General features: G+C 31.4%; 1 protein-coding gene across 1 annotated transcript; it reads right to left on the bottom strand.

Annotated features, from left to right (window-relative positions):
* Window positions 1-3,878: 3,878 nt before the first annotated feature.
* Window positions 3,879-14,143, bottom strand: LOC145324624 (folliculin-interacting protein 2-like). The gene is made up of 7 exons (XM_080167206.1): window positions 14,039-14,143; window positions 9,408-9,452; window positions 8,761-8,874; window positions 6,257-6,394; window positions 5,530-5,573; window positions 4,989-5,058; window positions 3,879-4,293 (listed from the first exon to the last, which is right to left on the bottom strand). The coding sequence occupies exons 1-7, from the start codon at window positions 14,141-14,143 to the stop codon at window positions 4,234-4,236; spliced, it is 576 nt and encodes a 191-aa protein (XP_080023332.1). The 3' UTR covers window positions 3,879-4,233.
* Between the last annotated feature and the right edge of the window lie 1,882 nt (window positions 14,144-16,025).

Raw genomic sequence — 16,025 nt, 5'->3', positions numbered from 1 at the left:
AATAACAAAATTTTTTTCTTTCTATTTATGCATTTTTACATAATTCTACTATAATAAGTAATTAGATGTACATGTCTGTTCGCTTAAAAAAAGAAAAAAACAGGGCTCGGCAGCCGTGCGTAAGCCGTGTGTAAGCCTCTGTTCATCCCTAATGATGATAAAGAATATTTTTCCTTCTGTAGATTATAATTCTGTAGTTTGGACACTGTTAGTTTGTACCAACCAATAAAGTCTCCAAAACTTTCGCCAACGAATGAGAAAGTATGCTTATGTAACTTTAGAACAAAATTTTTCCTTTTAAAGTGCATTATTACGAAGAAATACGCTAAAAATAATAGATTTTCTAAGAAAAAAGGTGGGCAATCACTTGCACATATCATCCATATGTCCATATGTTTTGTATTTGCAAAAAAAAGACATAATATCACATGACAGGGAAGAAGGTGTCATTTACTGGTACCCAAAGTTTTAATTAAACCTCTGCTTAAAACTATTGGGTACTTTTGTTATCATTATATTTTTATTTATTTGGTTGTACAATTACTTCAGTGTCCAAACTCTTCAACCACTAGCTTTAATAAACAGAAGGAGTAATTGATTTACCATCCAGTATCGTATCCTTTAAGATCCCTGGTGTTCAATGAGACTAAGGTGAAGGTGTATTTTGTGCTGTTTTAATAATATGCAGTTCTGATAATAAAGTGATTCATATTAATTAAGTTATAAAAACCTTGAGTGTCCAAACATTTCCACCAATTGTGGAAGTATATGCACACCTTTAGAAAAATATTCATAACTTCTTGCTTCAAAATATTTTCAAAAGAATATTTAAAAATATTTTGAATTTCATGATTAGAATATTTTTGGATGTAAATATTGTAATAATATGTTATTTAGAGGAATAAGTTATTCAAAACAAGGATGACAACATCCATAAAAGCGATGCTCTGAATTCAACAAACAAATATGAACTCTTGTAGAGAGCTTAAACTTAATGAGCAGAAGATTAATTTTTAATAGAAAAAAAATTGATCTTAGTTTCTAAAAAGAGAGATTTCTTATTTTTTTGTGAAAATTCTGATAACCAAAAAGTATCTACTATGTAACTCACTTGGTCCCCTGGTTTGTCTGTAATGCTCTAAGAGACATTAAATTTCAATTCAGTTTATTTAGTTGTAGGAGTAGATTTATTTTCCAATATAAAGTATACTATAATAAAATGATATATGATAAAATAAGCACAATATTTGTACTTGGATATAAACAGGACTCGGCAGTCGTGCGTCAACCTCAAATTCAAACCTGCTTTGAATTTGTTTAAAAAGAGGAATTGCCATATATGGGTCAGGTTAAGACTTCCAGCTCCTGTTTAAAATTGTAAAAGGTTGATTTCTATGAGGCTTACGGTTGACAGTAAGCTATTTTATTCACAGTTGATTGCAAAAACACCAAACTTCGATATTATCATAATTAAGTTGATTAAGGTCATTTACATTTTCTGCTGTGAAGTGAATTACAAAAATATTTAATATTAGGTGAAATAAAATTTGCTTCTATTGATTTTTATTTGCTGGAAGTTTTATTCCATAGCTTTATAAAAAAAATTAAATACTTATAAACAAGGCTCGGCAGCCATGGCTGCACTGCTCCATGCAGTCAAGACAAAGCTGCGTTCACAGCTGTAACAAATCTTGCAGATTTGATAAAGATGACTGGAAATAATTAGTGTGTAATTCTCTTTCTTTCTCTATTAACAACACTTAAATACTATCAAACAGAAACCATACTTATTGCCCTTTTGACAATTTCCACTAATCCAATTTTATTATGCTGTTTCTATATACTAGTGGCTGCACCCCTTGCTTCTGTATTCAAAAATTGAAAGAAATAGTCTAAAACCATCTAACGACATGAATCTAAGAACAAAATAGCTTAGAACTATCCTTGAATCTATGTAAAGCTTCCCTAAACGGGGAACTCAATCAGTTTTGTACTTATTGAAATCTTAAGCTTCAGACAAAAAAAAACCCTTACTACTTTATATAATAGAATTAGAATATATTACCCTATATTTTGTTCATGCTAGATATGTTCATACTTTTAACATTGAAATTCAAAGCCAAAAAGTTGATAAAATATTTGATTTTGAAAGAAAAACCAAAAAAATATATAATTTGAACTTAAGGCAAAAGTCCTTTAGAGCTATTTAAATTACATAACACCAAACAGGCAGACAAACACACATCTTATTACTTGTTTTTAAATAAAATTGTTGTTTTTCTTTTGACTTTAACAAGACGACTAATATGGTTTTCTGATAAATATCCGACTCTTAAATTTTGGGATAGCCTCCTTTTTTCTCACTCTCTCTCCCTATTTTTGGTAAAACCTCACTCTATTGCATTCTCAAGCTCTCTTACTATCTTCTTTTCCAATATGGCTTCGAAACTGATTAATATCCGCTGGACAAGAACTGTTCTCAGCCATACTGAAAAATCATGTATCTTATCCTATTACAGCTAGTTTACTACTGATACTAAATAAAAATCATAATATTAATACTAATTTTGTTAGCAAATCTTTAATCTAACAATTTTCTCTTTGAAATACGCGGAAAGCTGTCTGTAATACGATGTTATATAACTATTCTATACAGCTCTCCATTTTTTCTATTTAATCTCTGTCTTTCTCTTTTTCTGCCCTACATTTTCTGTCTTTTACAACTTAACTATGGATTTTAAGGCAATGGATAATAAATTTATTTACATCCCAAAACAAGTTATAAACTTTCCCTGGATGTACAAGAATCTTTATTGTAAATGAGAACCATGTCAATCCAGCGGTTAGTGAGATCCTTCTCTACACACACACAGACATTATGTTTCTTTCATATGAGGACCAGTGACTTCATCATTAGCCTAAAGGGACCCAACCTCAAAAGAGAATTCCAAGGCTATCAGAAAGAAGCCTCAAACCATGGTATTGCCAGTAGTGATATACCCTAAAAATAGCCCAATCAATCCAACTCTTAGCAAAATCTTAAGCTTCATCCCTTTTAGATCATCTATTTCTCTTCTCTATTCAATAAACAAAAGTAATTCTCGCTGCTGTTAGCCCTGTTCTGACCCCTTTTACCCATCCTCTCCCAACTACTGGATGAACGAAATCACCAAATAATGGGGTCCATATTAGCAAGCTAAATTGACAACAAATTTTCTCCTGTCAATCTATCCACTAATATCATACATCCATTCAAAGAACATCTCTCTCATAGAACAATTGATTTAATTTGCAAAATTAATAAAATTGCGTAACTTAGTTACCTATTGTTCTTTCAAATCAAATACTATCGGCTGCACTCTAAGCCTATTATCAATGATAAAAAAAATTAACCCATCTGTAGATAACAGATTAGTTATTGAAACGTTTTGACACTCAAGTAAATGAACCAACCAATTAATATCCAATCAAAGTCCCCAAGGTTGTAAAGCAAACTAATAAGAAAATGTTATTTTAAGACCTTGAGGACTAGTGTAATAAACAGCCCAATGTCACCTCTCTCCCTGCAAAAACTTGTCTAAAATCAATCTCAATGTAAACAATAAATATCCAGTGATAGGAGTACTTTCAGCGGTTTTAGAGATTCTTTAATACACACAGATTGACCAACAGACAACCAATCCAAATGATAATGTTTATATTAAATCTTGCTGAGAAAAAAAATCATAGAGTAGCTTTGCTGTTAGAAAACAAAAATTAACTAATTTTATTATTTATTACATATATATAACACAATTAAAAATCACTAATTTCAAAAATACAGGAAACAGCAGGAAAAATGACAATAATTAAATAAGGGCTTGGCAGCCGCAACTAAGCCTTAAATTTAAACCTGTTTGGATGCTTTATAAATTTTTTTGAATTAGGGATTAACATATTAGGGTCAGGTTTAGACTTATAGCTATTTTTAAGATTGTAAAAGATTGATTTCCCTGAGGCAGACGCACAGCCATTGAGCACTGAATAAAATAATATTCTAGGTAAATCAATGGATGAAATCTAAAGCCAAATGGGTGAAAATTGTTACTCCCTTTTCCCATCATTTTGTTTTTGCAACAATTGCTTTATTTTTAAAAATCCAAAACTGTATGATAAATTTTGTTAGCTTGCACGGATGTAATGACGTACATACAAGCCTCAGTTATAGAGAAGAGTAGCTACTAAAACTTTTGGTCATGAAAATCCCAGGGAGAGTTTGTGTCCAACTGCAGGTGTGTGGGTGGAGGCTACTGCCTAGGATAGATAGATAGATAGATATATTTATAAAGGTAAATAGATTATAGGCCAATCCCTAGATAGATAGATAAATAGATATAAGGCTATTGCCTAGATAGATAGGTTAAAGGATAAATAGATAGACACACTTACAATTAGAAAGACTTACAGAAAGAAAGACAATTAGACAAACAAACAGTAAGATATAAAATATATAAATATATATAAAGATAAACATGCTAGACAGACAAAAGAAAGACAAATAGACAAAATGAGAGACATACAGGTGAGACAGAAAAACACTATGCCAGTCAGAAAGATTTATAGAAAGAAAGCCAGTCAGATTGCCAAAAGACAAATAACAAGCAGAAAGGCGCAGAGACATACAGACACGCAGAAAGACATACAGATGCATAGATAGATAGATTGTATACAGGTATACTTATATACTAACTAGTAGAAGAGGTATAATACATAGGTCTACTTGTAGCATATTACTAATATCTTATATAGATAAAAGACAGATATATAGATAGATATGTAGACAGATAGATAGGTAGATAGATAGATAGGTAGATATGTAGATAGATAGATAGGTAGATAGGTAGATAGGTAGATAGATAGGTGTGGATAGGTGGATAGATAGATAGGTAGATAGATAGATAGGTAGATAGATAGATAGGTAGATAGATTAGATAGATAAATATACTTACTAGTAGAAGAGGTATATCACATGGGTCCACTTGTAGCTTATTACTAATGTCTTGTAAGCTGGAATAGTCTAAATTTAAATTTACCATATTTAATAAATCTGGGACAATTATGTCAATAAGTAAGAATGACTTACCAACCAAGTAATTTGTATACTAGTTGTTACTAGAAATGGGTATTGTCAACTAAGAAAACAGCAGTCATATTGATTGGCAGCCAAAAAAAATCTCTCACAAAAGAACTAATGAAATGAATTTTAGAGTAGCTTCACTTATAAAAATGTATGAGCATATTCAAACGGAGGTGGGTATTCTAAAGCTGAAAATATATGCTTGATTATGTTTTTTCTTTCTGTCGTCTGTCTTTCAATCAACCAGTTAACAAACCAATCAGTTTGTGAATTACACATATAATATATTATTTAATATAATAAATCCGTCGTCATTTTAGTTTTAGTAAAATGCCTAGGACTTCTTGATTTGAAGTTTTAATGAGAGTAACAACTCCCAAATGTATGTTCATTTTGATATATGATAGATTCCTGTAGAGAGTAGATATTCTGAAAGGCAACACGACTCAAGATATATCTAAAAAAGATAGATATAGATAAGAATATATATAAAAGAATATATAATAACTATTAACTAAAGATAGATAGACAGATGGACATACAGATAATTAGATAAATATACATATCAAAAGATAGATAGATAGAAAGATAGATATATAAATAGAAACTTACCTAACAGAATAAAATTGTAGATAGATAGATAGATAGACATACAGTTATATAGATGGGTACACAGATAAAATAGATAGTCATATGAATAGATAGATAGACGAATAAATAGACATATAGATAGAATAAAAAATAGAAAAAATTATTGATAAACGTTTATATATATATATATAGATATATATTTTATAGTAAAACAACGTTATTTACTTCAATTTTATTTATCTTTAACTTAAAGTTTCATGCTTTCGCAATCTTCAGAAAGATACTAATATTATAGATATATATATATATTATGGACAGATTAAAAGAGAAACCTGTTATAGCTGTCCAATGCTAGCAAAATTGTAGATAGATAAATAGATGGACAGATAGATAGACAGACATATAGATAGACAGATGGATGGATATATAAACCTGTTGTAATTGATCCTCCAAGAATACAAGACAGTCCTCTGTGGAAAGTGCCAGGTCCATGATGCCAGAAAAACTGTAGATAGATGGATAGACAGATAAATGGATAGATAGATAAACCTGCTGAAGTTGATCTTCTAGAAACACCAGACAATCCTCTGTGGAAAGTGCCAGATCCACGATGCCAGCAAAATTGTCCAGCATGTTGGCAACCATGGGCGACATGGGTATTGGCATCCCTGATTTTCCAACCACAACCTGAACAACAAAAATAGATTAAAAGATAGATAGATAGATAGATGGAGAACACGGAGAGGGGCATCTTTGATATACTAACCACTAGTGTGGCCCAAATGAAGGTCTAAATCGCTTTTCAATGTGCGTTATGTAAAAATAGGTTATGTATTGTTTGTAGATTTTAGCCCTATAATTGATTTTAAGAAAAAATCTATCGCTATCTCGTCAAATGCATATTTATTTTCACCTTTACTTCCCCAAATTAAGAATGCCTTATACCAGATATAAAGCAAAACATCAAATTTTCTGTCTGTTTGTTTACAAACATTGAAATAAAATATTAAAATCACCAGGAATAAACATATGAAGAAAGAAAGTATAAAAATTTATTTTTGTACAATTACAATAATTTGGGAAAGCTAATTCATACTGCAAAATCATTGAAGAAAAATAATTAAAGATAAGCCTTACTCTTTATTCCTGGTTTAATAAAAAACAATCAAATTATTTTTTGCAATATTAATTTTTTTATTAGTATGCTTTTTTTAAAGTTGAATATGAGTATAAGTAAATTACATATTTTTTTACCTTCATTTTTTTTTTTTTTTAGTAAATTGTCTCTTTATTGGCGACAATGTCTGTTGAGCCATGAAATTTATTAAAAACACTTTTTCCTATTTTATGTCTTTAAAATGTATATTTTTTAGAGTTTTTCATCATTTCTATTCTCATAAGACTAATAGCTACTGTTTTAGTTCAATTTCTTACACAAATTATCAATTTAAATAAAACAATGTTTTTAGACTTTTTTCAGAACTATTCGGCAGGAATGGCGGTTCTGCCTACTTTTTATAATTGCTTCATATTTGAACTCTTGTTACAATATTTTAGGTTGGCAGTTCTTTAATTATTTCTTGTTAAAATCATAAAAATATGAAGTTTTTGATAAAAAGCTTAAGATTGAAATTTCGAGATCAATTTTCATTGTAGAGAGGTCTAGTTTTCACTAAAAGGTCTACATTTGAGCCGGTAACAACTTCAAGATAACCGCAAATTGACATGGTAAAGATTTAAAAATTCATGTTTTTTTTGGGCCAGTCTACTAACCACAACCTATAAATAGATAGATTGAAAGATAGACATATAAATAGAACAACAGATGGATAGATATAGATATATTGACAGATGGATTTATGGCAAAATTGTCCAACTTGGGCAACATGGGTATTGGCATCTCTGATTTACCAACCACAACCTGTGGATGGATAGATTGTTAAATGGATAGATAGATAGATAGAAAAATGGATGATATTGGGATTGGTCTTCCTGATTTACCAACTACTACCTGAACAACTGGGATAGGACAAAAAAAATACTTCTTTGGCACATAGAATTGTTGGGTAATAATGCAAGAATCCTTTAAAGAATGAGACAATTCTAAAATTTTAGGTTAAAAATAAAATTAAATCATCTACCTTCCCAAAATTTAAGATTAAGGACCAAAGTTAAAACATAAGACATAAAGATCTTCATTGTCAAATTAATAATGTTAGATTATTGAGATAAATAAATTTTATATATAAAATTTAACAACTACATTGTAGAAATAATGCCTGTTAAGTAGATACTAGGTGTATATGAAATGAATATGTTGTATATCAGCAACTATTACTATATAATCCTCTGTAATCTATAATACAAAGTAGAACGATGTCTGTCTGTCTGTCTGTTTGTAGTGAAGGATCTCGCTAACCGCTGAACCGATCGGGTTCTCCTTTACAGGGTAGCTTCCCATAGGTCCCGGGAAGGTTTATAACTATTTTCTTGGGGGTTGGGGACACCCCTAACCCCCCCAAAATTGAAAAATACCCCCCCCCAAAAAAAAAAAAATTTTCTTTTTCTTTCTAAAACTAAAATTAAAATAGTGGGGTCGACTCCACCCCCCCAAAAAAAAACCCAATTTTTTTTTTAATTTTCTTTAAAATCTAAAACACGAAAAAATTAGTTTGATCAAACCCCTTGGGGCAAAGCCCCTAGAGGCTATGGGAGAATCCGCTAGTACTAGATACCTCACTATACAACATAAAAGATAAGGGTATAGTCCCTTTAGTGACAATGCCTCTTAAGGAATGTTTCAGTGTATTTTCACAGTAGCTTGTTCTCCTAGTTCTAGCCTCTGTGGAAGGCACTAACCCTGTGAGGCCAATTGCCTAACACTTTGGGGCAATTACCTAACCTAACATAACCTAAAATAACTTATCAAAAGCTACTGTGAAAATACGATGAAAACGATGAAGATGCATTGTTACCATAGGGACTATACCCAGATACTCACCTGGCTTAGAGGTTAAACATGATTAAATGGTAGATGATAATAATAATAATACCTGTTTAGTAGATACTAGGTAGATATCACTATGTGGTATATCAGCAACTATAGCTATACAATCATCTGTTAGACCGGATACTTCACTGTTCTTGGCTACTGCAAGAAGATCATCCTACACATAATTGGTTGATTAATTTAAGATTTACTGATTGATTGATCAGTTGATTTATTTATGGATTGATAGATTTGTCCTATTATAATAAAGCAGTAAGGTTCTTACTATGAATAATTATGGATTGTAAAATGATATACAATGTAAATCCCAAATGATGATAAACAAAATTAACCCTTCTGTGAAATAAGTTATCTGTTTAAAAGTATTAACCAACCAATCAAGATAGAATTAACCAAAGTTTTCCAGCTTACAAATAAGATAAAGTGTATATAAAACTTAAGGACCAGTAGAATTTATAGTCCAATGTCCAAAAATAAGAAAAAAATAAAGATTAATAACAGTTTTGTTGGCCCCATTTGGTTGAGGGCCAAAGCCAACAAATCAGGAATTGATTTTAAAATTAATCATTTTACTATAGTAGAAAATATTCTATGACAGGATGTATAATTTAGTATGGATCAAAACCTGTTCTAATTCATTGGAAATTTCATTGGATTCACATACACACTTTAAAAGCTTTTGTATTTTACCTGTACAAATGTTTTCCATTGTGGTATATTCTCTGGGTTACAAGCCTAGCATGCAAGTATGACTTGCTATAACTTTATCCTTATATCAGCAACTACCCCTATAAATGTCTTCCCTTAGTGTCCAACAAGTGCTCATAACCTCCTCACCCTTTTCAAAAATTAAAAAGAGTGGGGATATTTTTTCCTATGTCCATCCCCTGCAGTAGACCCTAATTCTGTGGGTTACCCAGTACCCCATATAACCTTACCTAACCTGAACTAAGTATTTAAAAAACATTTCCTTATTTTTAATTAACACAATTGGAGGGATGGGGGAGGTGGTCTCTGTGCTCAAAATTTTAAGGGTAAACGCCATTGAAATAGAATATATTAGATAAAATAATATTGCAAGCTTCCCTGAATAGCACAGCCTGGTATATATCCATGGTCAGGACTTGTCTCTTTACAATAACTTTAACAACAATCATTTCGTTTCAAATATGAACGCAGTCAGATATAATGAACAACCAACAAAGACAAATTAGGACAAAAGAATTGGAAGAGAGAGGACAGATACATAGCTAAGTGGGTAATATAATCAGGCAACGTCTGATTATGTTTTGGTAGCATCTGAACTGATTAGGCTCTACTCTTCACGGAATAAAGATACTGGACCACGCCCTAAAAAGAAAAATGCTTCCCTCCCCAAACCATCCTAATAAAATTTGGCAACTTAAATGAAATATGATAAGAACCACCATCAACTCTTTTGGCAAGGCTAAATTAAAAAAGGCCCCATGCTCCATAAAAAAAACTTTTTCAACCACAAATAGAACCTTCTCTAATTATCAATAGTTTACATTTTCTCTGATGTAAAAGTTGTCTCAATTCTAGTTATTAAAAATGCAGATGAAAACACAAGCACAACAATAGGGGGGTTGGAAGACTTCCTATCACATCTTTGAACAAAACCACTAGTATAAAATACATCGATAGATAAAATAATTGCTTCCCTGATAAGAGAAGGTAAATCTACAGGTTGAGCAGATAATATTTGTGTATTCAATATTGGTACTTCAATCATTTCCATATGGTTTTCACATGATTCTGATTTTAATAACGAAAAATTATGTAAACAATAAATCAATGTACATCCCCAGTAAGAATAAAGAAAATTACCCTTCCTGTACATAGATAAAAGTTATTGCTTTAATTTTTTTTTAAAGCCACGAATGAGAGAATGTGTTATTTAAAAATGTTCCCTCCCTCATTGATTTACAAACTATATAACTCGCTTTGTTCTACTGTCTGTTCTAACCTTAAATTCTTTTTGAAGTTTCTTTAATTTGTTGGTATAAAAAACTATAGAAGCTTTAATTAAATGTTTATTGAGTCATACAAATATTTCAACAATATTTTTAATTTGCAGAAGAGGAAGTTTTGTTATGGATTCTTCATCAATTTATTGTTCATTGTCTTATCTAGATGTTTAAACTTTTGCTTTAAATTGATTTCTTTTAATTTTTGTTTTCATAATTTCCTTTGTATGTTCTAGATCCTTCATCTTGTAATGATGCAGTTTTATTTTCTGTTGATATAGCATTGTTCTCTTTTTAATCAACATGGGTATTAAGGGATAAGACATTGGATGATAAGCTGATACACATCTCAATGATGATAAACAAAATTAGCGCTTATGTTGATTAAGATCTATGGGTAATAAGTTTAGATTCTATTAGTTTAATTAAGAAAAGTACTTAAGGATTTTGATATGATAAAGAGCCAATTATTAAGAAAACGTTGTTATAATACTTTGAGTACCTGTGTAATTTACATTCCAATGTCCACTCCCTTAAATCAGAAGGTTAGATATACAAACGTTAACAGTGATAGTTAGGATGCATTGTGTTTAAAATATTAAAACGTTTGAAAATTTTAAGAGAACAATTCCTGTATTTTTGTTATTTCCATCTGTAAATGAATGGGACAAATTATAATGATAACAAGGATGACAACATCCATAAGTAGCGAAGCACAAAAAATTGTTGATGGGAATACGTAAAATTAGATTTAAAGTGTATTTATTAAAATTAAGAATAGATTTATTGGAGAAATTAAACACGAAACCTTGTTTTATTTTGTATGATGAAGACAGTTAAAATAAATTACATACTAGATGCACATAACAATGGCAACAAATTTTTATAACTGTTAATGCAAAAAAAGTTTTAAAATTGGACCAAAAATACCAAAGATATGGAGAAATATGTCAAACATGTCAAAATAGCCAAAAACCTGCTAAAAGGCAGTTTGGCCGCATTGTTTCTTTCTTAAAACGCCAGAAATTTAATTTTAATATCTTTAACTGAAAAATTTTTGAAAATTGGACCATAAACACCAAAGATCTGGGTAAAAATGTGAAAAATATAAAAATAGCCAAAAACCTGCAAAAAGGCAGTCTGACTGTCATTGTTTTTTTCAAACAACAGGAAATTTAATTTTAATATCTTTAACTAAAAAAATTTCGAAAATCGGACCATAAACACCAAAGATATGGGGAAAATGTGAAAAATATAAAAATAGCCAAAAACCTGCAAAAAGGCAGTCTGATCGTCATTGTTGTTTTCTTCAAATGACGGGAAATTTTATTTGGATATCTTTAACTGAAAAAATTTTTAAAATCGGACAATATATGGGCAAAAATTGGAAAATATAAAAAATAGCCTAAAACCTGCTAAAAAGCAGTCTAACCGCCATTGATGTTTTATAGTTAATTGTGCTCCTTAATGATGGGAATGTTGCCAAAAAATTTCAGATCCCTATCTTTTATAGGAGCTGAGAAAATCACGTTTCCCCCAATTCATTAATTACGGACGGACAGACGGACGGACAGACGGACAGACGGACAGACGGACGGACGGACATTGTGAATTATAGAGTAGCTTTGCTACTAAAAAGGAACAATGTTATTTCTATGAAATGCCTGTATATCATAATTGGCTAAACTTGTGCTACTTACGGGGGGAAGGGATGGGTAAGTAGTGCAAAAAAAAGGATTTGTCCCATTTGCCTGAATCTGTGTTGGGTCTGGGGTGGTGTTTAATTGAAAGGCCAGGACTGCTATCGTCAGCTCCCAGGGTGAACCCAACCTTTTCTGTCTAGATAGATAGATAGATAGACAGAGACCAGGACTACTGTCGTCAGCTCCCAGGGTGAATCCAACCTTTTCTGTCTAGATAGATAGATAGATAGACAGAGACCAGGACTACTGTCGTCAGCTCCCAGGGTGAATCCAACCTTTTCTGTCTAGATAGATAGATAGATAGACAGAGGCCAGGACTGCTGTCATCAGCTCCCAGGGTGAACCCAATCTTTTCTGTCTAGATACATAGATAGATATTTAGATAGAGGCCAGGGCTGCTGTCGCCAGCTCCCAGGGTGAACCCAACCTTTTCTGTCTACACAGTGCCTTCGAAGGTGCTTTGACTTTAGTGTCAGAACCTAAATTGGGACATAGTGCATTTCATTACCCTAGGTTAGGTAACTACATTTCACTTTTCAATAAAATCTAAAATGCAGCGGTTTTTGAGAAAATTAAATTTGAAAATTTCAAGTTCAATTTTCACCCACTAGGAGTTACCGCATAATCATGACAAGAAAAACAAAGATTATTTATTTAAAATTTTGAACAACTTTGCTTTTATAAAGTTCTTCATAAAACCACTCCTGATATGAGTTAATTAATGGCCATTTTTATCAATTGCTTTGCAAAGGTCACGGAAATTCAGCCTTAAATAAATCATATATAGAGAGGTTTTATGACTGACTTTATAAAAGCAAAGTTATTCAAAATTTTAAATAAATAATCTTTGCTTTTCTTGTCATGTGTATGCGGTAACTCCTAGTGGTTGAACATTGAACTTGAAATTTTTAAATTTAATTTTCTCAAAAACCGCTGCATTTTAGATTTTATTGAAAAGTGAAATGAAGTTACCTAACCTAGGGTAATGAAATGCACTATGTCCCAATTTAGGTTCTGACACTAAAGTCAAAGAACCTTCGAAGGCACTGTGTCTAGATAGATAGATAGATATTTAGATAGAGACCAGGGCTGCTGTCGTCAGCTCCCAGGGTGAATCCAACCTTTTCTGTCTAGATAGATAGATAGATAGATCTGGGTTGATGTTTAATTGTGAGGCCAGGACTACTGTCGTCAGCTCCCAGGGTGAACCCAAACTTTTCTGTCTAGATAGATAGATCTGGGTTGATGTTTAATTGTGAGGCCAGGACTACTGTCGTCAGCTCCCAGGGTGAACCCAAACTTTTCTGTCTAGATAGATAGATATATAGAGGTGGCTTGGTGTTTAATTGTGAGGCCAGGGCTACTGTCGTCAGCTCCCAGGGTGAACCCAACCTTTTCTGTCTAGATAGATAGTTAGATAAATGGATAGATAGATATATAGATAGATAGATAAATAGACAAATAGATAAATAGATAAATAGATAGACATAAGGATAGCTTGATAGATAGATAGACAAATAACAAAAAAGTAAACCCCACCCCTTATTTTGTAATGCATTGCAATTTGTTTTTAAAAACAAACCATTTACAAGATCTTATGAGACATACAAATTTATAAGCTCTATTTTACCTTTCTATAACCATCTGCATCTTTTTCTTGTTTAATATTATTATCTGTGGACAAGTTAGCTTCCTCTGTATAATCTTGTTCTTGGGAGCGTTGGGGGAAAATCATGCTTTTCAATTTTTGAGAAAATCCGCCAAAAACGATGTCGCTTTCACATTGTAGATCCGATGAACTAGAGTTTCATAAAATTTATAATTTCTACTATTAAAAAATTATTATGATCGTTTTACACAACTTATTATGTTATACTTATGCAGGGAGGAAGGGACATTAGACTGTAAAGTACACTGGAATCCAAAGTTTTATAAATGCACCATTTTATTCATTAGCTCAAAAAATTACAAACTAGTTGTGTCAAACTTTTCAACCAATATATGTATTTGATATTCAAAAGACCATGAGCAATAGACCTACAGACAAAGTGATAGTGATAACTTTAACATCACACACTATCTAGGAGAGCAACCAGAAAATTTTAAAAAATCATAGAGTAATATAGAGCCACCCTTAGCAGTACCAACAACTATATAAGTTATAAACTGAATGCTCATTTTTCCTAGGAATCTTCACTAAAAATTACCAGCAATCTATCCTAAATAGCAGCCTCACTTATCGAGTGTACAGACTGACATTTGGAATTATAAAGTAGGTTTTTCTTTGCTAATAAAAATAGAATAATTATCATGAAATTTTCCTAAATTGAAGTTCTTCTGCAGTCTCAGTTTGCCTTTATAAAAGAGTATGTTTAATCAAAGTAAACATAGAATAATGCCATTTAACTCATTTTCTTTAGTTTGTCTCTTCAGATCTCTTAAAGGGATGAAATTATAGAATATTTTCATGACCTTAAATGATACATCAAGATACCCAAACCCTACAGGCTAGGGACTCAAAAACTTTTGGTACTTTTAATATTACTAGCGGCTACGCCCCCTACAGGCGTCTAGGGGCACTTTAGGAGGGGAGAGTTGAATTTAATAACCCAATTTATTATTTTAGATTTAAAAAGAAAAAGTGGGGAAATTTTTTTTGTTAAAAAAACTAAAAAAAAATTTTTTTGGTGGGGTAATTTTTTTCTAGGGTCGATTTATCTTAGGAGGTTGGTGGTACCCTCCCCCAAAATAGTTATAAACCTTCCCTAGACCTATGAGAAGCTACCCTGTTAAAGAGAACCCGATCGGTTCAGCGGTTAATGAGATCTATCAGTACAAACACACAGACAAACAGACAGACATCCTGTTACTTTAGTATAAGAATTTATTGAATTTTAATAATTTGGTTTCAAACTAGTAGTATTCAAACTTTAAATTACAGAAGGGGTAGTTTTGTTGATCATCATAGGGGATATATCTCAATTTATCATCCATTGTCTTATCCCTTAAGATCCTTGATAATTAAATATACTCTGCCTGATGTTATCAACTTCTTTATCTTCTTTATTTAATCCTTGTTTTGAACTAAAACTGCTTATATCATTTATGTCTATATCATATTTATTTTTATTTTTCTATTTTAATCATAGATGACTTAAAATGTACAGCTATAATTAAATATAAGACCACACTTATATGGAAAAGCATTATCAAGTCTACATTTTTTAAAAGCTAATCTTTTTATAATTAGGATAGGTCCGTCCGTTAATTTAGTCATGTTTGAATTGTCCTATCGATTTCAAACTTTTCATGCTGATTCATGTAGTACTTAGGTGCGATTTAGTAAGCGTGCTAACTCTATAATCGTTACCACAAAGTCCGAACGTCCTTTTAAAAGATGTTGATTTTTTAATTTTTAAAAACAATTTTTATATGATATAATTATCTGATTGATCTAAATTTTGGAATACTGATTCCTATGACAACAAAGTACATTGTTATGAGCAAAGCATCTCTATACTCTAGTCCTTGAAATGTAAGTATGTCCTTAAACAATACCCTGTATTTAAGCAGTTTTTCAACAGATCTATTTACAATTTTGTTTTGTTCAACTTTAA

This window comes from Acartia tonsa, chromosome 7, assembly GCF_053477335.1.
Source record: "Acartia tonsa isolate MP-2025a chromosome 7, ASM5347733v1, whole genome shotgun sequence".
NCBI lineage: Eukaryota > Metazoa > Arthropoda > Copepoda > Calanoida > Acartiidae > Acartia > Acartia tonsa.
This window is presented reverse-complemented; position numbering and strand designations above follow the sequence as displayed.